At 41.9% G+C, this 26,589-nt stretch overlaps 1 protein-coding gene across 1 annotated transcript in view; it reads right to left on the bottom strand.

Annotated features, from left to right (window-relative positions):
- Positions 1 to 26,589, bottom strand: part of COG6 (component of oligomeric golgi complex 6) — a 110,046-nt gene that overhangs the window by 71,573 nt on the left and 11,884 nt on the right. Inside the window, exon 4 of the mRNA XM_084638651.1 lies at positions 24,178 to 24,236. Coding sequence (XP_084494777.1) covers positions 24,178 to 24,236 — 59 coding nt within the window. The remainder of the gene's footprint in view (positions 1 to 24,177; positions 24,237 to 26,589) is intronic.

Below are 26,589 nucleotides of genomic sequence, written 5' to 3'. Positions count from 1 at the left end.
GGGACCTCAGGAGGTCATCTAGTCCAACCCCCTGCTCAAAGCAGGACCAATCCCCAATTAAATCATCCCAGTTAGGGCTTTGTCAAGCCTGACCTTAAAAACTTCTACGGAAGGAGATTCTACCACCTCCCTAGGTAACGCATTCCAGTGTTTCACCACATCCTCTTGCCCCTTCTCTCCACTCCACCCCCTTAAGGTAAATCTCACAGACAATTAAATGGAAAAATCACTGAGTGGGCAGTATCTATGTGCATATTGGGGCAAATCCAGTCCTACAGTCATGGAAGGCCCTGAATGTAGTCCAACGGGTGTAGTTATGCAGAGCTCAATCAGCAGATTTCTTTGCAGTGGTGGGCAGCTTGCTTAACTAAGCTGCCTTCACTTAATGACTGATCTGAGTTCCCCTATTTCTGAAGAAATTTTTGTTTACTTTCTGGTTAAAAGTTGATCAGATTTAGACTGAACTGTTTATTTGTGGCTATCTTTTATGGAGATTTTAAAGTTATTTTTATAAAATGTTCTTAACTGTACCCTGTTCACTTATGCTAGTTTAAATTTTCATAAATGACCAGTGATTCTGGAAACTCAATTTTGAGATGCTCTCCTTATGTGGCCTGATTTACAGAAGTACGGAGGCCCACGCTCTCAGAAAATAAAGTCCCTTTAAAGCTGTCTCAGGCTGACGACTTAAAAATTGAGACACTCAGGATCAAGTCACTTTTGAAATTTTAGGCCAGTATTATTATTACAATCTTAAAGGCTTGGACATTTGAAAGGAACAGTCACACTACAATACGCAAATGTAGTTGCTCTAAAGAGAATTACCTTTGAAAAGAAAATACAAAAATAACTGTCAGAAGGCAGCTACCATTTATGTTACCAAAGAAATGGAAAAATGCAGCAGTCCTCTCCTCTCAGGGTTCACTAGCCACATTCATAATCTTTTTATTCATAACCCCGAATCCATCTGCAACCATTCACCCACTGCAACTTCACTCTTTCCAAATGTCCTCATTTCGTATGATCATCTCTCCAGGGTGGTCACCACAGTCAGGAGTCAGAGTAACAGCCGTGTTAGTCTGTATTCGCAAAAAGAAAAGGAGTACTTGTGGCACCTTAGAGACTAACCAATCGAAAGCTCATGCTCAAATAAATTGGTTAGTCTCTAAGGTGCCACAAGTACTCCTTTTCTTTTTACAGTCAGGAGTGATGCTCCTCCCAAAACAATGTGCTTTAAATCCACTCTACCCTCAATATGTCCTTGGTGACTGTCTGCCAGAACAACAAACTGACCCACTTTGAATTCTCACAATCATCAAATAATTTCAGTAAAACATAGCCTAATGCAGTAAAACCTGAGGATTTGGGGTGAACTTCTCAAATAACAGCATTGCACATTGCATGCAGCAAAATATGCATGAGCCTCTAGGTGGCAGCAATGTTTTATCTATCTTATACAATATAATTTGATTATAAGGAGGAAAATTATTAAAACAAGGATCCTATCAGTTTGTGTGTTAGTTAAAACCCTGTTGCTTACTCATTATTATGTTCACCAGATTGACATTCAGCTGATAACTTGTTTAAAGTAGTTAAAAATCCCTCTTTCTACATTACACAGCCTTTTCCCACCTCATAGCTAGGCTTCCATCAAAATATATTAATGCTGTTCTTGAAGTGACTGTTGTGTAACAAAGGATTTCTTTCCCTTCCAAGGGATTTAAATTAGCTGCTTAAATCTGCGTCCAGAACCAGATTATACTGCACTTATGTTTAGGCTTGGAAGAATGTGATTTTTACATCTTTACAATTTCAGCAGATAATACTGATGTTTATTTTAAAGCACTTTTTCCCATTTTTATCTAGTAAAATTTTCACAGTTGCGTGAAATTATGGGGAGGTCAGACAATTATTTAATGACAGTAGATGTTGAGATTCAAAATATTAAAGCTTTATAAACCACTGAAAACTTGTCAACATCAGATATCAAAATATGCAAAGTAAATATCCTCAAATGAACATATCATACCTGTTTTTACTATTCATTCTTTAGTCCATTTGTAACGAGCCTAATTCAAAAAGCCTAAATCACTGTATTTTGACTAATAAATTCTCAAGCAGCATTTTTCTTGCTTGGTCTATTTGTAAAATTCAATTATAGATAGAAATATTTTTGTTGGGTTGTGGTGTACTGTGAAATAGATGTTTACCAACATTTATCAATAAAAATTTAACCCTTCCAAGCCTACTTATGTTGACTACTACTTTATTTTGAAAGTAGCCCCTCTGATTTCAACATGAATAAGGGTGACAGAATCTGATTCCTAGGCAGCAGGAGACTGGAAAATGAACCAACATCTTCCACATAGCAGTATACAGCATTAAGATAAAGCCACTTACACTTGAAATTTTTTTAAATAAGCATATTTTCTTGAACAACAGCATGCACGTGAACTTTGTTGTTAAAATAAACTGTGGAATTTAATATAATAGTTCCAAGAGACATCAATTCAGCAGAAAGCAAGCACAATCAAAGATACTGCTAATGCGTACAGTAGTGCATTGCTAACACACACGATGGAAAAGTGCTGTGCAATTTACAGAGTATGTACAACAACAAAAATTAGAGGGAGGAGCACCTCTTACACAGACAACATAATAAAGAGATTTGTCTAGCACCTGGCACAGTTTTTCAGGCCCTAGTATGTTATCTGACATACCGGAGATCACTTTTAAATTATGTGCTGAGCATATAAATTATAGCAGAGGGTATGCAGATACTGTACTGCTATGCAAAATACAATGGTTATTTTCAAAAGTCAACTCTGCATAAAAGAGCAAAAGTAACATATCATGGGAACGTAGCACCAATGCAAAAGGGGGAAGTACCAAACACTGTTGCACTTTAAGCTGTCAGGGGGAAATCAGTGAAGAGCAATTTCCCAGTTAATAGTTACCATGGAAACAGAATACTTCTGTGAGAGCACTCAAACTGCTGGGAAAATTATGCACTTCATGCACTTTTCCCTTGAACCAAACACAAAAGCGTTCTGTTTGCTAGGATTATCACCTAGACTCCTCAAAGAATGAGGTGGGGGAGAGACTGCCTTTTCTGTGGTTCAGTTTTATATTGCTACTGAACATTTCCTGGCAGTCTGTTAGTTTCCTCATATGAAGAGTCATGGCAGCACGTTCTGACCCCTTGAAAATTAATTTCAGTTTAATGCACTAAGGATTCATCACATTTTAAAGCTTTGAAATTTACAAGTTTCAAGATCAACTTATTTTAAACAAACAAACAAAAAGCATAAAAAGAGACCATAGCCGTCATTTTTACCCCTCCCTCCCCCAAGTTGTTAGAAAAATGCTGCTTTTTCAGGGAACATATACTGGGAAGGAATATACACAAAATAAAACATAAGATGACTTCTTCTGGAGACACTGGTAAGCGCAAGGAAACCATCCACAAACATGCACTTCAGCTGCAAATAGGAAAACAAATGTTGTAAATGCAGAGTGGTAATGTACCATTAATGTCTGTGTTTTATATTTTACCTAATAAACATACATTTTAATACAACAGGTTGGACCCATTAGTTGCTGAATGTCTTCACGTAAGTCATAGGATATAATAAAGGAAAACTATACAATGGTAAAAATTTAAAAATCATACTAAATAGCCTCAATGCAAGCTAGGGTTGCCAACTTTCTAATTTGCACAAACCGAACACCCTTGCCCCACTTGTCACTCCAGCCCCGCCCCCTCAGTCACTCACTCTCCCACATCCTCATTTACTTTCATTGGGCTGGAACAGGGGGCTGGAATGTGGGAGGGGGTGCAGGCTCCAGCTGGGAGTGCAGGCTCCGGGGTGGGGCCAGAAATGAGGGGTTCAGGGTGCGGAAGGGGGCACCAGGCTGCGGGCTCCGAGTTCGGGGAGCAGGCTCCAGGAGGGAGTTTGGCTGCAGGAGGGAGTTCAGGGCTGGGGCAGGTGATTGGAGTGCAGGAGGGGGTGCCGGCTCTGGGAGGGTGTTTGTGTGGGGGATGGGGTTCCAACCTGGGGCAGGGGGTTAGGGGTGCGGGCTCCGGCTGGGTGGCGCTTACCTCAGGGGGCTCCCAGTCGGCAGCGCAGCGGGGCTAAGGCAGGCTCCCTGCCTGCTTTGGCTTAGCGCTGCTCCCAGAAGTGGCTGCCATGTCCGGCCCCTAAGCAGAGACGCGGGCAGGCGGCTCTGCATAGTGCCCACACCCAAAGGTGCCACCCTCGGAGTTCCCATTGGCTGATGGGAGCTGCGGCAGTGGCACTCGGGGCGGGGGCAGCACGCAGAGCTTCCCTGATCACACCTGTGCCTGGGGGCTGCAAGGACATGCCGGTCACTTCCAGGAGCTGCGTGGAGCCAGGACAGGCAGGGAGCCTGCCTTAGCCCCACTGCACCACTGACAGGACTTTTAACGGCCTGGTCAGCGGTGCTGACCGGAGCCTCCAGGGTCCCTTTTTGACCAGGCATTCCAGTCAAAAACTGGACATCTGGCAACCCTAATGCAAGATGACAGACAAGGTGGGTGAGGTAATATCTTTTATTGGCCAACTTCTGTTGGTGAGACACAAGCTTTTGAATTTACACAGAGTGTAAATTCAAAAGCTTGTCTCTATTACTGAAAGAAGTTGATCCAATAAAATATGTTACCTCACTCACCTGGCGTCTCTAATTTCCTGGGAGCATCACGGCTACAATACTACATACATTAATACAAGATGATCAGGCCTACCGTACAATATTAAAGATCTGCACAAGCACTGGCATAAAGAGACTAACCTCCCACCATAAAAATCTTTTCGGGGAAATGAAACAAGATAAATCACAAGCAATACTTTAGGTGCCAGATTATATTAACAGCATTGAAATGGTACAAAACTTCTTCCTTTGTGTACTATGGTGAACAAATTCTATGATTATTAAATATTGCAACCAAGAAACTTATTCACTGCAAAGAAATTCACTAAATTTAATCTATGTTTCTCTGTTCATGAACCAATCTTGATTTCAGTGAATAAGTTCCCTTTTGTAAGCATTCCGGTAACTCAACCAAACACCAGCTTTACTCTAAAGCTAATTTGCATGAAACAATTTCATTGGTTGAATGAGGGAGACTGCACAGATGGTGCATTACCTGGCCCAAATGATACACCCAGTAGCAAACACAACTCTCCCAGAAGAGCACAAGCATACACATTAAACCCAAATACAGACGGCCTCTCAACACAGCACACATTCCTCATTCTCCACCTGCACAGAATTCTCCCAGCACAACATAACCCACCAACAACTCAACACAACCCACAACATCTCTCTAAAGCAGGGGTGCGCAACCTTTTTGGCCCGAGGGCCACATCTCAGTGGGGAAATTGTATGCAGGGCCATGAATGTAGGGCTGGGGCAGGGGGTTAGGGGTGCAGGAAGGATGCGGCAGGGGCTCAGGGAAGGGGGTTGGGATGCGGGGTGCAGGAGTGGATCTGGGGTAGCAGCCTGCCCTAGCCCCACGCCACTCCTAGAAGCGGTCAGCATGTCCAGCAGTGGCTCCTGGGGGTGGGGCGGGGCAGGCAGCTCTGCCACGCGCTGCCCTCTCCTGCAGGTACCACTCCTGAAGCTCTCATTGGCTGTGGTTCCCCATTCCCAGCCAATGGGAGCTGTGGGAGGTGGTGCCTTCGGGCGAGCGCAGCGCACAGAGCCCTCTGCTCCCTCCTCCCCCAGGGACCGCAGAGACGTGGTGCCGGCCGCTTCTGGGAGCGGTGCGGGGCCAAGGGCAGGCAGGGAACCTGCCTTAGCCCCGCTGCACCACTGGGCTGGCAAATCCTGCAGGCTGGATTGAAAGCCCTGACGGGCTGAATCCGGCCTGCAGGCCGTAGTTTGCCCTCCCCTGCTCTAAAGCCTAGGCCCTGGTCTACACTAGGACTTTAGGTTGAATTTAGCAGCGTTAAATAGATGTAAACCTGCACCCGTCCACACGATGAAGCCCTTTATTTCGACTTAAAGGGCTCTTAAAATCGATTTCCTTACTCCACCCCTGACAAGTGGATTAGCGCTTAAATCGGCCTTGCCGGCTCAAATTTGGGGTACTGTGGATACAATTCGATGGTATTGGCCTCCGGGAGCTATCCCAGAGTGTCCATTGTGACCGCTCTGGACAGCACTCTCAACTCAGATGCACTGGCCAGGTAGACAGGAAAAGAACTGCAAACTTTTGAATCTCATTTCCTGTTTGGCTAGCGTGGCAAGCTGCAGGTGACCATGCAGAGCTCATCAGCACAGGTGACCATGATGGAGTCCCAGAATCGCAAAAGAGCTCCAGCATGGTCTGAACGGGAGGTACGGGATCTGATCGCTGTATGGGGAGAGGAATCCGTGCTATCAGAACTCCGTTCCAGTTTTCGAAATGCCAGAACCTTTGTCAAAATCTCCCAGGGCATGAAAGACAGAAGCCATAACAGGGACCCAAAGCAGTGCCGCGTGACACTTAAGGAGCTGAGGCAAGCCTACCAGAAAACCAGAAAGGCGAACGGCCACTCCGGGTCAGAGCCCCAAACATGCTGCTTCTATGATGAGCTGCATGCCATTTTAGGGGGTTCAGCCACCACTACCCCAGCCGTGTTGTTTGACTCCTTCAATGGAGATGGAGGCAACATGGAAGCACGTTTTGGGGACGAAGAAGATGATGAGGAGGAGGAGGTTGTAGATAGCTCACAGCAAGCAAGCGGAGAAACCACTTTTCCCGACAGCCAGGAACTGTTTCTCACCCTGGACCTGGAGCCAGTACCCCCCGAACCCACCCAAGGCTGTCTCCTGGACCCGGCAGGCAGAGAGGGGACCTCCGGTAAGTGTACCTTTTAAAATACTATACATGGTTTAAAAGCAAGCATGTGAAAGGATTAATTTGCCCTGGCATTCATGGCTCTCCTGGATGTACTCCCAAAGCCTTTGCAAAAGGTTTCTAGGGAGTGCAACCTTATTGCGTCCTTCATGGTAGGACACTTTACCACTCCAGGCCAGTAACACGTACTCGGGAATCATTGTACAACAAAGCATTGCAGTGTACGTTTGCTGGCGTTCAAACAACATCCGCTCTTTATCTCTCTGTGTTATCCTCAGGAGAGTGAGATATCATTCATGGTCACCTGGTTGAAATAGGGTGCTTTTCTTCAGGGGACACTCAGAGGAGCTCATTCCTGCTGGGCTGTTTGCCTGTGGCTGAACAGAAATGTTCCCCGCTGTTAGCCACAGGGAGGGGAGAGGAGAGGGTTGAGGGGGTAGCCACGCGGTGGGGGGAGGCAAAATGTGACCTTGTAACGAAAGCCCATGTGCTATGTATGTAATGTTAACAGCAAGATTTACCCTGAAAGAGTGTAGCCACTGATTTATAAAATGTGTCTTTTTAAATACCGCTGTCTTTTTTTTTTTTCCCTCTACCAGCTGCATGTGTTTCCAATGATCACAGGATCTTCTCCTTCCCAGAGGCTAGTGAAGATTAGAAAAATAAAAAAAACACACTTGTGATGAAATGCTCTCTGAGCTCATGCTGACCTCCCACACTGACAGAACACAGACAAATGCATGGAGGCAAATAATGTCAGAGTGCAAGAAAGCACAAAATGACCGGGAGGAGAGGTGGCGGGCTGAAGACAGGGCTGAAGCTCAAATGTGGCGGCAGCGTGATGCGAGGAGGCAGGATTCAATGCCGAGGCTGCTGGAGGATCAAACCAGTATGCTCCAGTGTATGGTTGAGCTGCAGCAAAAGCAGCTGGAGCACAGACTGCCACTACAGCCCCTGTGTAACCAACCGCCCTCCTCCCCAAGTTCCATAGCCTCCACACCCAGATGCCCAAGAACGCAGTGGGGGGGCCTCCGGCCAACCAGCCACTCCGCCACAGAGGATTGCCCAAAACAAAGAAGGCTGGCATTCAATAAATTTTAAAGTTGTAAGCTTTTAAAGTGCTGTGTGGCATTTTCCTTCCCTCCTCCACCACCCCTCCTGGGCTACCTTGGTAGTCATCCCCCTATTTGTGTGATGAATGAATAAAGAATGCATGAATGTGAAGCAACAATGACTTTATTGCCTCTGCAAGCGGTGATCGAAGGGAGGAGGGGAGGGTGGTTAGCTTACAGGGAAGTAGAGTGAACCAAGGGGCAGGGGGTTTCATCAAGGAGAAACAAACAGAACTTTCACACCGTAGCCTGGCCAGTCATGAAACTGGTTTTCAAAGCTTCTCTGATGGGTACCGCGCCCTCCTGTGCTCTTCTAACCATCCTGGTGTCTGGCTGCGCGTAACCAGCAGCCAGGCGATTTGCCTCAACCTCTCACCCCGCCATAAACGTCTCCCCCTTACTCTCACAGATATTGTGGAGCACACAGCAAGCAGTAATAACAGTGGGAATATTGGTTTCGCTGAGGTCTAAGTGAGTCAGTAAACTGCGCCAGCGTGCTTTTAAACGTCCAAATGCACATTCTACCACCATTCTGCACTTGCTCAGCCTGTAGTTGAACAGCTCCTGACTACTGTCCAGGCTGCCTGTGTACAGCTTCATGAGCCATGGCATTAAGGGGTAGGCTGGGTCCCCAAGGTTAACTATAGGCATTTCAACATCCCCAACAGTTATTTTCTGGTCTGGGAATAAAGTCCCTTCCTGCAGCTTTTGAAACAGACCAGAGTTCCTGAAGATGCGAGCATCATGTACCTTTCCCAGCCATCCCACGTTGATGTTGGTGAAACGTCCCTTGTGATCCACCAGAGCTTGCAGCAGTATTGAAAAGTACCCCTTGCGGTTTATGTACTCGCAGGCTTGGTGCTCCGGTGCCAAGATGGGGCCATAGACGGAACCCATATCCCTACCACAGTTAGGGAATCCCACTGCAGCAAAGCCATCCACTATGACCTGCACATTTCCCCAGGTCACTACCCTTGATATCAGCAGATCTTTGATTGCGTGGGCTACTTGCATCACAGCAGCCCCCACAGTAGATTTGCCCACTCCAAATTGATTCCCAACTGACCGGTAGCTGTCTGGCGTTGCAAGCTTCCACAGGGCTATCGCCACTCGCTTCTCAACTGTGAGGGCTGCTCTCATCTTGGTATTCATGCGCTTCGGGTCACGGGAAAGCAAGTCACAAAGTTCCATGAAAGTGCCCTTACGCATGCGAAAGTTTCGCAGCCACTGGGAATCGTCCCAGACCTGCAACACTATGCGGACCTACCAGTCTGTGCTTGTTTCCCAAACCCAGAATTGGCATTCCACAGCATGAATCTACTCCATTAGCACCATGATGCATGCATTGCCAGGGCCCATGCTTTCAGAGAAATCTGTGTCCATGTCCTGATCACTCCCGCGACCGTGCTGACGTCACCTACTGTAGCCAGACAGTCAGCCCCCCCCTCTCAGACCAGCATTGCTGGAAACACAGGAGGAAGCAGGAACAGGGCACTTAACATATATTCCAGCACAGCCTTTGAAGCTGTGAAAGCACAGGTGTGCTGCTACAATGTGCCTCTGGGAACAGATACAACGATTAAGCTCACAGCAGGCAGAGGCCCTGTGACAGACATGGCTGTTAGCCCCTACTAAATAGCGTGATGCACACACACCAACATCCTAGTTGGGAAAATATTTACCCTGATAAAAGAAATGTCCAGTAGTCGACACTTATTGTTTCTCTCCTTTGCAAGTGTAAACTACTCTTGCGAAATTGGCGTCACCCCGACAGACCAGCCTCAATTTGGCATAAGAAAGGAGAAAGAGAATAAAGGAGTACAGAGGTATAAGTAGGGGACCTACAGCACCATGATTTTTGAGTGCTTTTCACTATCTATCTGCTGGTCAGATAAGTGACAGCCTCCCAAGGCTTCTGCAGGTAAGAGGGTCCCTACGCCTTGTCCCTTATTCGTCTTTCCGTGGAATTGAGTGACCGATCCTGGCTTGGCACCGCTGGAATCGAGAGATGCAAGGAGGGTAAGAAGCACCCACACCTGATCTCCTATCTTTAGTGTACACATATTTTGAAATAGAGCTCTATACTTTGTTTTTCTTTCTTTGGGATTGTGGCTTCAGTTTTGTAACTTGTTTGTGTGTGTAACATCTCTACATTTAAATAAGTAGGCACTAGCAATTTTGTAACCACATGATTAGAATCTAGCTTAATAAATTTTGGTAACCATTTATGCATAAGCCTGACTTGTTTTCTCTGGTTTACTGTAAAGCAGCCAACACAATTAAAGAACCTCAGCCGTTTTGGCTCTAAAGCCTGGCCATTAGGTGAGAGTACTAAGAGCCTAGCGTTGAGTTGTGCCGCCTCCACGGGGCAAACTCTTGGGGCACCTGTCAGTCAATCCTGGCTGCCCGCTGCGAAGGAGCTCTGAGCTCTAGCAGTTAAAGTCACGGGTGTGGAGAGGCTCTTAGTGCTGCCATTGGGGCACCTGTCAGTCAGTATTGACTGCCCGCTGCGAAGGAGCTCTGAGCTCTAGCAGTTAAAGTCACGGGTGGTTAGGACCTTGGGGCATCCGTCAGCCTAGCCCGGGCTGCCCGCCGCGAAGGGACAGTGCGTCCTAGCGGTTAAAGTCACGGATGGTATAAACGGGCATAGCTGGCACCTCACCAAACATCCTTGGCCGTCAGCTAACACCTACTCGCCCAGAATCGCTCTGCCAGGTTCTGGTGCTGCATATACTGCTGGATAATGCGTGTGGTGTTTAATGTGCTCCTAATTGCCAAAGTGAGCTGAACGGCCTCCATGCTTGCCTTGGTATGGCGTCCGCACAGAAAAAAAATGCGGAACGATTGTCTGCCATTGCTCTGACGGAGGGAGGGGCGACTGACGACATGGCTTACAGGGTTGGCTTCAGGGAGCTAAAATCAACAAAGGGGGTGGCTTTACATCAAGGAGTATTTCAGGCAGGACTTCACGGAGGGTTCCAATAAGAAATGGTGCACCTAAGTTATTGTTCTTATTGGAACAAGGAGGTTAGTCTGGCCTCTGATTGATACATGGCTAGATTTACCTCGCTGCACCTTCTCTGTGAGTGACTGCAGTGTGACCTAGAGGAATGAGTCCCCTAGATGGGGGAGGGGGGAAGCAAATGAGTACAAAACAAATCTGGTCTATTTCTTGTTTTGATCCACTCCATCTATCTTTTACATCTTTGGCTGGCAGCAGACGGTGCGGAAGGACTGCTAGCTATCCTCATCTCTTGCCTGCCTAGCAGAAGATGGTACAATACGACTGCTAGCAATCCATATCGCCTGCCTGCTCACCATAAGATGGTTCAATAGGACTGACTGCAGGACTAAAGAGAATGACTTGATCAAGTGACTCCAAATTTAGTCCCTGCGCCCATGTCTGCCCAGGTGCTCCTGGCCGATGTGGCCAGGAGCACCTTGGACATGACGGATACCAGTCCTATTGCACTGCCTACTGCCACAAGGCAATGGGTTGCTGCTACTGTGTAGCAATGCAGTACCGCGTCTGCCAGCACCCAGGAGACACACGGTGACGGTTACCTGAGCGGGCTCCATGCTTGCCGTGGTATGGTGTCTCCACAGGTAACTCAGGAAAAAAGGCGCGAAACGATTGTCTGCCCTTGCTTTCACGGAGGGAGAGAGAGAACGGGGGCCTGACGATATGTACCCAGAACCACCCGCGACAATGTTTTAGCCCCATCAGGCATTGGGATCTCAACCCAGAATTCCAATGGGCAGCGGAGATTGCGGGAAAGCTCAGTGCAACGCTCTGGAAGTTGACTCTAGCCTCGGTACTGTGGAAGCACTCCGCCGAGTTAATGCACTTAGAGCATTTTCTGTGGGAACACACACATACACAAATATATAAAACAGATTTCTAAAAAACCGACTTCTATAAATTCGACCTATTTCGTAGCGTAGACATACCCTAGATGTCTTGAGTCAATGTGAAGAAATGGAAACAACTACAAGCATGGTTGAGAGCTCTGTTTGTTCAGTATACTACCAGGTTCAATCATCAGTGGAATCTGGGGCCTGTTAAAAATTGGATTGTAAGTTCTAAGCCATTTGCTGCTTTCTTACACATGTGAATTTACAAATTACACCCATGCAACAACATGGGATTTCAACTACTAATATTGAATTAAATGGCCATGAACTAAACAGCCGTTCAGAATTCAAAAAAAAGTTCGCAAAAATCAGTTTTTCAGTATTTCACCATGTGTTCTCCAATAGAAGGTTGATAGAGACAAATGAGAAAGCTGTTTTACATCAAGTAACTTTCGTTCCTTGTCAGGATTCACCTCTTTTTGTAGGCCACATTATTAAATATAACACTGAGCCTGATTCTTGTTTATATTAAGGCAATGTTTGGGCAGTGTCAAGGATCTTAAAATGGACATATATGCTCACTGTAATGCCCTTTTACACTCTTACAGTGATGTAAAATAAGGATCAGGAACACAGTATTTAATGCATTCATGATTTATCTTATGATGACAGGTTAACGTTCCAACCAACATTAATCTACACTAATTCTCCCATTAAGAACTCACCTGTTCATCTTCAAGAATCATAGAAATGTGGGGCTGGAAGGGACCTTGAGAGGTCCCCCAATGGTGGGGCAGGACCAAGTATACCTAGACCATCCTTCACAGGTGTTAGTACATTTAACCTGTTCTTAGACACTGATTCTTAAAGACTGATTCAGACTCAGCTCAGTTCTAATACAGTATTATACTTAACCACAAAAAAATTCCCAATAGACAATGTTCAATAGCAGTGCAGGTGGCCCATCGCTGGCATTATCTGGAATAGATCAACTTCCTCATGTAGATAGATGGCCCAAATTGCATCTGTTATACCATTTTTTATACTGGCAAAACTCCACTTACCTCAGTGGAATTATTCCTGCTTAATGTCTCGTTACTTATGCTTTATATATTGGTGTAAGTGAGAGGAGAATCAGGCTCCAGGTCTTAACTGCCCCCCCCCCCAAAAATTAATTTGTATTGAAAAGTTTAGGCAATTAGTCAATCTTTCACATGAAATGTTCTTCACAGAAACAAAATGTAATTCCAGCAAAAGGTCAGGACACAAAGTGCTTCTCATTAGTACAAATCACCACTTTCTTTTCTCTATGGATACTGATGAAAGCATATTTCTCCAACCTGCCACAAACATTGCTGAACTTCCTGAAGTCCCTCTAAATCAATTACTAATGGGAAAGTAATCTATAAAAAATATCCAACACATCAATAAGATTCTCAGCTAAGGGAGTACTGTAGAATGTGCAAGATTATTGTTGCAGAATGCATGCTTATTGAAAACATTGTTCCCAGTGAAAGGCCTTCAAGCCTGTTTTTCTGAGAACTGTGGGTGCTCTCTCTATGCTCGCTCTTTTTTCTTTTATAAATAGTGTAAACACTAGTAATGCATTTGAGACCACCATAAAATACTTCATAAAATATAGTTAAAGGTTATTTATTTAATGCTTATTGATGTTTCATCTTGTTTAATTTACTTAATGCTACAGGAAACAAATTTTCAGAATCACTTTAACAGCTACATATTCCAATATCACAATAGGCTTTTTTTCTGGATTCATTTTTATTAAAACAAAAACAAAACAAATACACAAATGAAAGATTGCTACAAAAAGAGAGAGAAATTTATTGTTCTCAGTTTATATAGTTTTAACGGCATGCTCATATGAGCAGTTTCAGTTTTAAAATAACAAAATGCATTTTAAAAATAATGACCCACAGCCCACAATACATATCTTAACAGCATGAAAACCGAGGGGGAGACTTAAAAAGTCTAAGCTATTTAGGAGCACAAGTCTCACTGAAAGTTCCTAAATGCCTTAAAGAGACAAGAAGGGTGAGGTAATATCTTTTATTGGACCAACTCCGCTACAGTGCTTCAGTGCAATCTCTACTATGCTGATGGGAGAGCCTTTCCTGTTAGTGTAGTTAATCCACCTCCGTGAGAGGCGAGAAGTCCTCCTGTCGACATAGCACTGTCTATACCCACAGTTAAGTTGGTATAACTGCATCACACAGGGGTGTGGATTTTTCTCATCCTCGAGTGATGTAGTTATACTATGTGAGTTTATATAGTAGTATAAGGTATGGCATAAAGATAGTAACACCTCTGCAGTCATTACAGGACACAAAAGGGGGACAAGAGTGTAGTAAGTCATAAAACCAGTGTCTTTATTAAGACCATGATTTTTAGTGCCTAGCAAAGTTATGAATTTAAGCTCCCAGGCTCAACTTTTGAAGGTGTTGTGTAGGTTTCCTTTGAAGATCAGGACTGAGAGGTCAGATATGGCGTGCTCATTTTGTGAAAAGTGTACACCCACAGGTGATGTGGTGTTTTTGTCTTATTTTTATGTGAGAGTTCATTTAAAAGAATGGTGATTGTCTGGTTTCACCCACATAGTTGCTATTAGGGCCTATCACAACATGTGGTATATCTCATCCAGCACATTAAATGCCACATTAGTTACTCAAGAGTTATGTAACCCTATGCTCTCTTCTCTCTGTGTGTGTAAAATGTGTGTGTGTGTGTAAGTAAAATATTTTACAAAACTACATTAAAAGAATGTTAGGGTCACAAAGTCAAGCACTCAAAGGTTAGGAAATGCAAGAATTAAGCATTCCTAGGCGACCTAAAATTGTCCCCCTTAGGTGCATGCATTACGATAATCTTTAAACAATCACTTACAATTTTTTCCACATGGGAAAACATATTTTGAACTAACCTCATTCTTGAAAATTGCCACCTTTTAGCTGAAACTTTTCAAAAAACAGCCTAAGGCAGACAGACTTAGCATGACAATTTCCATCCCAAATGGTAAAAGTTTGGCAAAGTTATCAGCAACTGAAAACTGGGTCTTATGATAGGAGGTAATGGGCAAACAATTATAGGCCATGCTGCCAGTTCCTCTTATAATAAACTATGTACTGTTTCATCCAGGGACCCCAATCAGTTTCGGGTCACCAGTCTTACACACTTTACAAATGCAGACAACTGTTCCTCCCTCCCCGCCAAAAAAAATAAAGTCCCGCGAAGATATAATCTACGGAGACAAGCAACATATGAGAGGAGAGGAGGGGAGAAGAGATGGGCATAAGAACACAATAAATATTCAAGTCACTTAATTATACTTACATAACAAATGGTAACATTTTGTTGAGCAAAAATTAGTTCTGCTTTTCTGAATCAGCCTGCTTCAAAAATGCAGTAACTACCTAGGAAGTGTTTTTAGAGTGTTCTAAGGAGCACAATATTAAAACACAAAGGAATCATCAGTAGTACCCTTTTTAGCTTCTTACTAGCAGATTTCAGATCACAAGCTACTTTGAATTTGAGCTACTTCTTTGACACATACAAATGCTTTGGTGCCAAGATTGTTGTGCAACTATCATCATGTAGGTGTCCTTTACTTGGTTGAGCAGCCTGACTGAGGCTTATCTGTTTTAGTAAATCGGTGGGAATTGCTCATAATTTATCTTTATCACATGCTGTCTCTCTTCAGTTCCTTACCCTTATCATGCATTAGCAGTGTATTTCAATAGGTGGAATAAGTAAGTTAGTAAAATACCTTCATATGATATAAATTAAAAAGGAAAGCTGAATTTCACAATTTTTGTTAACAATCCGAGTTGTACAGGGAGTATGTCCAACAGAACTGGGCCCTAGTTCATCACTATTGTCCAGTTTATACATGAAGAATAGTTTTTGGTTTGCTTGTGAAGGATCCTGTGGAGCTACAGTATGTTTCAGAAAACAGGTAGCCAAGATAAAGATAATTTCTAGTAGCACTAAACATTAGTCAAGATTTTGTATCCTACGGCAAAGATTAGCACCCATAAAGACATGTAATCCCATAAAGTACCAAAACCTGCAAATTAAAAGTCTGTCTTGACATAGTTTTATGCTAGGGAAATATCTAAGTGTAATTCAAATTTTATAACAAAACAAGAAAAGAAAAAAGCTCAAGGCAATCCTTCAATACTATCCTCAATACTGAGTGTGAACGGCATGTTGTAGCAAGTATTTTCCTGAGTATTCTGAGTGGAAAAGATGACAGAGCAGTAAAATTGTCCTGAAGGTATGGAGAATGGAAGAGAGGGAAACTGCAGGTTCAAAAGAGTTATGTCACTTCCTGAGAACCATCATACAAACAGTTTAAGTAGCTTTTCAGCCTACAGTAGCTCAGTTCTTGCTAATTCTGGATTTTGGTGAAAAACAACATTCTACTCTTTTTTCATCCTATGTATAATGCTTTCTAAATATATGAGAGGGGTCAGTGGCATGGATATACTTGTCACTCAAGATGCTTGGCAATCTTCCATCAGGATGACTGGCAGATTCATCAGAATTACAAGTTCACTGCAAGTGAAATCGAATCATAACCCATAGAAGAACTAAGCAGGATAAATATATATTTGTCCATTTTCTGCTACTACATAGGACTTGCTCTCTCCCATGATGGCTGTCTATCTTGGATTCTGTTACACTGTTTATATCCAACACACTTATTAGGCAAGCCGAGCTGTGAATTAATGCCAAGATTAGATATAGCTGGAACACGTAATAAATCCCAATACACAATCACAGTTGAGACTGAGCTGAGATACACAAAATCTTAAAACAAAAATGAGATAGGTAAAGAACAGTTTGTCCCCACAAACTTCCACCACTGCATCCCAGAATGACCTAAGAGCAACCACATCCAGAGGAGGTTAGGTCAGTGTGCAGTAAAGAAGGATGGAACAGTCGCCATTACTACGCGTTTTAAGGTCTTTTTTCCAATAAAAACTGCCAACATTCAATTATTATTAATGGAAATTTAAATATCTTTTCAGTAGACTTTCACTGTCATCAGTTCATTTTTATTTCTAAGCACTACTCTTTTTGTGGTCTCTCTTAAATCATGACTCTTTTGAAAAGTGACTGTAAAACTGGCCGTGTGGGATTCCATTTTATCTTTTCAATTAGTTCACTACCAAAGCAACTGCTAGCCCTGCCAAATCAATGTGCGATATGAAAGTCAAGCTGGATACTTTCAGGTTGCACATTACCATCAGTAATAAGCGATTCTGCAATTGGAACTTAATAATTTTGTTGATACATGGACCAGAAAAGAATCCTGCTCACTCTACCATAGCTGTATTGGCTTTGCAGTGCTAAACAGAGGAAAAAGCTGTGAAATCTTATTTTAAGCACTAAAACAACTAATTACCAGAATGTTCTGTAAGAATTTTACATAACTTTTCTGAACACAATTACATTCTGTACCCAGGTATGCATTGATAAGATATGCTTTTTTAAAAACCAAACTACAGCACATGGTTTGTTCATCTTTTATTTGTTTTAAGATAAAAATCAGGTCGGCAAGATTTACAAGGCGCATCTATGTGGTAAATGTGGCTGTCTTATAGAAATATTTTATATTTCTATTGAGTTGTAAATAATTTTAAGATAATGATTTCAAAATATACACCCACCTTGGTAATGAAAAGAAATTTAAGCTGTCACTAATTCTAGCCATTCTTAAACAAGAATTAAATGTTCAATGATTCATAACAAATCTGTAGATGGAAATTCTAGACAAAAGCAACATAAAGTCCTGAGACAAGAAAAAGTCATCAGCTCATTATGGCTCGTTACTTCCAATATTTCATTTCTCCCAAGAAAGCATTCAACTGTTTCCTAACTGATCTCAGCAGCTCAGCCTGAACAATCTTGCCCAATAGGGCATTTCCAAATGTATATTACTTTGCTTAGCAGAGCACTTGAATGTTTATCTCCAGTGTAATAAAATGTGTATTTGGGCTAACAAAGAATTAAATTTAGCATTTAAACACTCATTTTAAACTATTTTCATAATTACAGCATTACTTTAGTCTTATGGATCACATATTTTCTTCCTTATCTTATTCTTATGGTGCTCACTAGTACTATAGTCTCTCCACCTTTCCAGTAATTCATGTTGTGGGCTAAAATGTTGATACAGCAGAGACTAGAGGCACTCCCTCCAAACAGAAAAAAACCTTACCAACTTGTTTCAGATACATGCCTCATATTCAAACCAAGCTGCAATGAACACTTAAATGGAATATAAGCTTTTCATAACACTTATCTAACAAATAATAAATGTTCTGTGAAAAAAGAAAAAGGTAACATACCTATAAGCCCAGTTATTTCTAAGTGATTTGTAGGGTAAGAATAATACACAATGCTGTGTAATACTGCACTGAAAGATCCTATGCCACAAAATGATCATAATTGTTAATGTATTTTATCTAACCAAAAAGTGTTCTGTATCTATATAACAGCGGGCTAAATTGAGCCCAGTTATTTTAATACTGAAATAATCATCTTACAATCTCAGATCCAAAAATGTAGGATAGCTAAGGTTAATGTTAACCCACAGATGCACCAAATTTCAGAAGTTTACTATTAAAACAAATATAGAGCCCTTCACTTAAGAAAACAAGTTATTACATATCTTTAAAAAAAATTCCACATTAAAATAAATGTCCAAAAGCTTCTTAAGCATGTACAAAAGTAAGGAATTTCCTTGCTATTTTAGCTTCAGAGGGGTAGCCATGTTAGTCTGGATCTGTAAAAGCAGCAATGAGTCCTGTGGCACCTTATAGACTAACAGACATATTGGAGCATGAGTTTTCGTGGGTGAATACCCACTTTACCCACTTCGTCGGATGCACAAAGTGGGTATTCACCCACGAAAGCTCATGTTCCAGTACGTCTGTTAGTCTATAAGGTGCCACAGGACTCATTGCCGCTTTTGCTATATAACTATTTTATTCCTTGCCTACCTGGTATATCTAGGCATTACAACTCATTTCATGTTCATGATTCACCACTGTTCTGAGGCCTCCAAGAAAACCATCTGAGCTGCAATTGCTAGAAAATATTTAAACAAAATGAAAAGGATACATAGCTAAACAAGCACCTGAGGAGAATTACTAGATTGGCATGTGATAGGCCCACAATAGCAGATCTAGGAAAGTCTCCATAGAACCCAGGCAGTGCCAGGCTGATGTAAGGTGTAAATATGCTCCTAAATCTTCACTACTGTGAGATGACTAAAGGACTTGTCCACTTTATGGGCTAATTTTCAAAAGAGCTCAACATTCTACAACTCCCATTGTCCTCACTGCTATGGCCAAACTTGTGGGATCAGAAGAAGCCCCTAAAGGAAAAGAGCCAACTTCTTTGTTTAGGATTATTTTATGGTAATCCAGAGGACCCTTCATTTACAGACTCCATCAATTTCCGTAAGTCCTTCTCTAAGTCAAAAAGTAAGTTATCAAGTTGAAAGCCTTCAAAATTTGTCTGACTAACCAGGAATTGAGTCATATGACCTGTGTACAGCATAGGAGGAGACTATATTTCAAGCAAAAAGAAAAGATAAACAACCAACCTATAGAACATAACTGAATAAACCTGCAGGGTCCCTGCACTGGACCATTATCCTTGGCAGCTGCCTCAGAAGAGATCAATGGGAATAATCTGCAAAGATGGAAGCACCAACTGAAGTCTCAGAGGACTCAAAGACTCCTCTTACTCTCTGATTTTCTTGCACACTGGCTACCCTGAGGAAATCGCCTACCCTTTCGAGGATGGTGTGGTTCCTGCAAAACATAAGCAGCTACCTTTAAAGGAGAGTATTAAGACCTGTGATTTGTCTGAGATGAGACAAATTAAGAGGTCTATATGTATGTGAAGTAATTAAAATGTGGTAAAGTAAGGGGAAAATAAGGTCTCTGGCATTATTTCAATGCTTCAAACAAGTGCTTTGTTTGTAGTTGTGAGACCCAATTGAAAAAAGTCTCCACCCCCATTCCAGAGTAGAGTATTTTTATTTGTTTTAGTTTTAAAGTGAACCTAATTGCCAGACAATTTCAAACTCAATACTAATTACAACACCAGTTAACAAAATATATTTTAACAACAAATGACTGCTTATGGTTGAACGTAGTTCTACAGGAATTTCTGACTAATGGGAATTAATTGCAAATTTGAAGGCAGAAGGTGAAAGTGACCATGAAATGATAGATTTCATGATTCTGAGGAAAGGGAGTGAGAGAAGCAGAATAAAGACAATGGACTTCAAAAATACAGATTTCAACAAACTCCGGGAATTGAGAGGTAAAATTGTGAGGCTTCCTTGGGGGTGTTCAGAACTGTAAATCTCCTTGTTACCCCTCTGCCTCAGCGAGGGAGAGATTTGCTGCTGTTAAACTTGTGTCAGCTCCCTGATACTCCAGACTGTTAGGTAGTCCAACGAACACCTCAGGACCCTTTCAGCCCTTACTTCAGCTTGCAGGTAACACTTGGTGCATTTTAGTTCCTGAACTCCCTTGGAGAGCATTCCCCTGCCGTATCCAGCCCCTGTCACTGGACACTCACAGAAATTACCTATTCCACTGTCTCCAAAGAGACAGTATACACAACAGCCTGCTGGCTCAGCTGAGGATGCACACCTGAGATAAATTTATAATAAAACAAAATAAGTGTATTAATAAGAGCAGAGATTCAAGTGATATTAAGCAAGGATAAGAGAAACAGAATATGGTTACAAATAAAACCAGAGTAAAACACAATTTTTAATGACTAAAACTTAACAGTTTACAATCCTTTGGCTAAAACAGTTTCTCACCCTCATAGTCCTTTTGCAAAGTTTGCGATTTTTAGTAGGTGTGTAGAGGTTTGTTTGTTTTTTAATCATTTTTAATATATTTCCTCTGTTACGTTTTTACCTTAAGAATAAATGTGCTTGCTTAGAAAATCTTTGTGCTAACTTATGGCAGTGTGCCAGTACACTGTTGATAGCCTTCAAAGAGGAAGTAAAATGCAGGCACTGGCCTGTTCTGGCAGTCTGGCTTGCTGGGAATAATGCAGTGTCACCAGAAAACTGTGAGGCTTGGAGAAACCTCAGTCAGAAGGGAGAGGGACACAGGTCTCTGCCCAAGAGAGGTGACTGCTGAGGAACCAGAAGCCTAAAGTGGGTGCCCTCCATGGACCACAGAAGTAGAATACAGGAGCCATTGCCCAGAACTGTGACATCTAACTCTGATACCTAGAAAAATGCTGGAAGAAATTATCAAACAATGAATTTGTAAGCACTGGGAGGATAATAGGGTGATAAGGAATAGCTAACATGAATCTGTCAAGAACAAATCATGCCAAACCAACCTAATTTCCTTCTTTGCCAGTGTTATTGGCCTAGTGAATAGGACAGAAGCAGTAGATGTCCAATATTAATATTTTGACACAGCCCCACATGTCACTCTCATAAACAAGGGAAATATGGTTTAGATCCATGGTTCGACTTTTTTTTCATTTGCAGACCCCTACAGAATTTCAAACGCAGATGAGAACCCCTTTGGAAATTTTAGACAGTTTGTGGACCTCACTGGTTGAGAACCACTGGTTTAGAAGAAATTACTGTAACACGGGTGCACATCTGTTCGGAAAAAACCCTACTCCGAGTATGTTTCAGTTGTTTCTGGCATATCTAGTGGTGTACGCAGGTGTCAGTCCTTGGTCCAGTACAATTCAATATTTTTATTAATAACTTGGATAATGGAGTGGAGAGTGTGCTTATAAAATTTGTGAAGGACCACGTATACTTAGACCATCTCTGATCAGTATTTGTCTAACCTGTTCTTAAAAACCTTCAATGGTAGCAATTCCACAACCTCCCTTGGAAGCCTATTCCAGCGGTTATACTTGGAAAGCTTTCCTAATATCTAACCTAAATTGTCCTTGTTGCAGATGAAGCCTTCTTGCCATACCTTCAGTGGACATGGAGAAAAATTGATCACTGTCCTATTTATAACAAATCTTTGCATATTTGAAGACAGTTATCAGGTTTCCCGCCTCAGTCTTCTTTTCTCAACTATCCCACATTGTTGGCTCATATTCAATTTGTGATTCACTATAACCTGCAAATTCTTTTCACCAGTATTACAACCAACCCAATATTCCCCATTTTGTAGCAGGGGAATGCTCTCCAAGGGAGTGCAGGAACTAAAATGCACCAAGTGTTACCTGCAAGCTGAAGTAAGGGCTGAAAGGGTCCTGAGGTGTTTGTTGGGCTACCTAACAGTCTGGAGTATCAGGGAGCTAACACAAGTTTAACAGCAGCAAACCTCTCTCTCGCTGAGGCAGAGGGGTAACAAAGCGATTTACAGTTCTGAACACCCCAAGGAAGTCTCACAATTTTACCTCTCAATTCCTGGAGTTTGTTAAAATCTGTATTTTTGAAGTCCATTGTCTATATTCTGCTGCTCTCACTCCCTTTCCTTAGGAATCATGAAATCTACCATTTCATGATCACTTTCACCCAATTGGCTACTACCTTCAGATATGCAATTAATTCCCATTAGTCAGAAATTCCTGCAGAACTACGTTCAACCATAAGCAGCCATTTGTTGTTAAAATATATTTCTATATCCACAAAAAAGATAATCGCATCTCAGTTCTAACCATTTCACATATTCATCTTTCAAACTAATGAATTATCTAAGTTACCCATCTTTTACTCAATTACTTATTCAAAGGGTGAAATTTGTATCAAGGTTTTGGCAAAGTCAATCATCTCTTTAATGTACCCAACATCCTACATCTTACTTTAAATCTATGTTTAAATTACACTACAGCCCCACACTCACACTGTCATAGGGCACAATCCAGCTCCCAGTAAAATCCATGATACGCTCCGATTGACTTCTTTGGAAGCAAAATCTAGCTCATAATTTCTGTTCTAAATAATAATAATAATAAATAATTATTTCCTGTGATCTACATATACTTTTCAGAGGAAGAAGACACAAGAGCAAACAGCTTACAATAAATGATGACAATAAATACTAAAGCTGTAACAAGATATGTCCTAACCACAAAACACGTAAAGAGTACATAAAGCTATCATGGGCCATGATGGTCCCCATGAGTAAAAGCAAAGAAAAGATATCTTCCTTTTCACTGGTACTGGGTATCCAATGGAGTTTAAGGGGAAATTATTCATTTTAATTCATATTAAAGAGCAGTTTTATATTTCGGAATGGACTTTAAATATGGCAAAATCAAACTGTATTCTAATTTTTTTTTTTGTACCAACATACTTTTCTCCCCTGCAGACTTAACATAGCACAATACTAGCTCACTGAATGAGTGGTTTTCAACAACAAAAAAACAGCCTACAATGGAAGACTGGGATCTAGGTAATGTTTGGTTAAGAAGTTATTTGTCTAGGATTTGTAAATGGGAGCAGTTTCGTTTTTGTTTTCTGGGGGGAGGGAGGGGGATATAATGGGAGCTGCAGGGATGGTGCTTTGGGTGGAGGCAGCGCACAGAGCTGCCTGGCCATGCCACCGCCTAGCAGCTGAGCAAGGGGGATGTCGCCGCTTCCGGGGAGCTCCCCTGGTAAGCACGGACCGTCCCGTGCCCCAATTCCCTACCCCTCCCAAACTCTGCTGCTGGGGTGGGGGGCAGGCACGCAGAGCCAGGTAGGGAGCCTGCCAACTCTGCCAATCCCCCCCCGCCAGCACCAGCGGGGGTCCCAAGACGTGTGCTGCTGCCCTCCAGCACCAGCGAGGATCCTGGGCCATGCACCACCACCCGCCTGCCCCCCTCCAGCACTCGCAGGGCCCCCGGGCAGCCCCCCCAAGTTTTAGTCACTGGTATTTTTAGTAAAAGTCATGGACAGATCACGGCCCATGGATTTTTGTTTACTGCCCATGAACTGTCTGTGACTTTTACTAAAAATACCTGTGACTAAAACGTAGCCTTAACTATGTATCATGAATTGATATATAATGTATTATTGTAGTAAATGTTATATACCAGCTAAACATCAGATAAACTGCATTATAGTTCATCATACTGTACCACAGTAAGTTGTTCTTTTCTACTGGAAACATTGACTTTTGATAACAAGCAGCAGTGTGTTAATGAGCTTCACGTCATCTTATGATAACTAGGACACAATTCTGCTACCTTTATTTAAGTTGAGTTTCAATCGAGACCTCTTGCAAAAAAAGGTACTTCTTAAAATAAGGATGGCAGAATCCAGTTTAAAAGCAATCCACAATATTATATGAATTATAAATAAGGTAGCATACATACTTTTCTGCTTGTAGCTTTGTCGTCTTCACCATCAAATCCTGGGTCTGTTCCTTCGCTGCCTAGAATATAATTTGAATCACTGTAGCTATATGAAGTTAACATACAGTACCAAACTAATTCCATTTCTACTGTTTTTAAATATATTTTTAAAAGCCCTCTAATTACAAGACATTTAAACAAAGTACTCTTTGAAGGAGAACTGCCTTGTTATAATAACCATCAATTATTTCCTAGTTTTCAATAGTTAGGCATAAAAAAGGAATTCCATTTAAAATTCTTGACCTGTGCTACAAAACCATTTCAACACATATTATAATTAGTTTCAATTATTTTATTTGGTCCTTCAGTTGCAAATACTTTGTGCTACAAATGAGTTGGACATGCTCATCTGAACGCAAAAGGGCTCAGATATCTATTTATCCCCGCTCTCTGGGGAGCCTTTAAGCATAGTACACCCAGCATAGGCTCTGGCTGCTGGGCAGTGACAACACAACAGATCCGTTAGGGCTAGCCCCCCAGGTGACAGACAACTGCACCAGAGCTGTGGCTCTCTTTAGTGTCAAAATGAAATAGCACAGGAATGTGACTTTGAGCCATGAAGTAATGAGCTCTATTTTATACTGTTGGTCTATCTGTACTCCCTCTAGATACTGTGGATGTCATTCCACTGACAGAGGAAACCCTAAAGCAAGATTTAGGCTGAGTATCAAGAAAAACTTCCTGACAGCAAGATGTATTCAGCTGTGGAACAATCTCCCAACAGAAGTAGTGGAAAAAGACCTAGAAAGATATATGATAGGAAACAATCACAGAATCATAGAAATGTAGGGCTGGAAGGGATCTCAAGAGGTCATCTAGTCCAGTCCCCTGCTCTGAGGCAGGACCAAGTCAACTTAAACCATCCCTGATAGATTTTTGTCCAAATTGTTCTTACAAACATCCAATGTCAGGGATTCCATAACTTCCCTTGAAAACCTATTCCAATGGTTAGCTATCCTTATAGTTAAAAAATCTCCTATATCCTAAAAATCTACCCTAAATTGCCCTTGCAGCAGATTAAGCCTTCTTGTCAGACTTTTGCATATCTGAAAACAGTTATAAAGTTCCCCCCTCAGTCTTCTCTTCTCAACTGCATCACACTGTGATCCACTATAACCCAGATCCCTTTCAGCAGTTCTACACCCTAGCCAGTTATTCCCCATTTTGTAGCTATGCATTTGATTTTTAATTCCTAAATGCAGTACTTTGCTTTTGTCTTTATTGAATTTCATCTTGTTGAATTCAGACCAATTCTCCAATTTGTAAACATCATTTTGAATTCTAATCCTGTCCCTCCAAAATGTATGCAACCCCTCCCAGGATGGTGTCATCTGCAAATTTTATAGGTATACTCTTCATTCCATTAGACAAGTCATTAATAAAATGAATGAATAGTACCAGACACAGGACAGACCTGTACAGGACTCCACTCGATATATTCCCCCGTTTGACAGTCAGCTACTGATAACTACTCTTTGAGTATGGTCTTTCAACCACTTTTGTACCCACCTTACAGTAATTTCTTCTAGATCACAGTTCCCTAGGGTTTTTCTTTTTTATGAGAATGTCATGTTGGACTGTCTCAAAAACCCTACCAAAATCAAGATGTAACATCTACTGTCCCCCTCTATTCACAAGGCCAAGTAGTGGTTAGTTTGGCATGTTTGTTCTTGACAAATCAATTGTTGGCTATTACTTATAACCTTATTATTTACTAGATGCTTTCAAAGTCATGATGACTGTTCTGTAATTTCCCAGGTCCTCTTTATTTCCCTTTTTAAAGACAGGTACCATGTTAGCCCTTCTCGAGTTTTCTAGGACCTCACCTGCCCTTCATGAATTCTCAAAGATATTAACAGTTCAAAGATTGTTTCAGATAGTTCCTTAAAAATCCTGGGAAGCATTTCATCAGGCCCTGCCAATTTGAATACATCTAACTCAACATTCTTTAATGTTCTTTCCCTATTTTGGCTTATGTTCCTTCCTCGTTGTTAATATTGTGTTAAGCATCTGATCACAAATAATCTTTTTAGTGAAGACAGAAGCAAAATAGTCATTAAACACCTCAGCTTTCTTAATGCCATCCCTTATTAACTCTCCTTCACCACTAGATAGGGGACCTACACTTTCCTTAGTCTCTCTCTTATTCCTAATGTATTTAAATAACCTCTTATTGCCATTTTATGTCCCTTGCTAGGTTTAAAACATTTTGTCCCTGAGCCCTTTATGATTTTTTTGCTGTTGTTGCTGCATGCTAGTGCTATTCTTTTGTACTCATCCTTAGTAATTTGTTCATGTTTCCACTTTTTGTAAGATTCTTTTTTGAGCGTCAGGTCATTGAAGAGCTCCTGATGGAGTCATATTGGCCTCTTC

Source organism: Lepidochelys olivacea, assembly GCF_965140295.1.
Source record: "Lepidochelys olivacea isolate rLepOli2 genome assembly, chromosome: 1".
NCBI classification, from domain to species: Eukaryota; Metazoa; Chordata; order Testudines; family Cheloniidae; genus Lepidochelys; species Lepidochelys olivacea.
The sequence above is the reverse complement of the archived record's forward strand: the minus strand, read 5'-3'. Positions and strand labels throughout refer to the sequence as shown.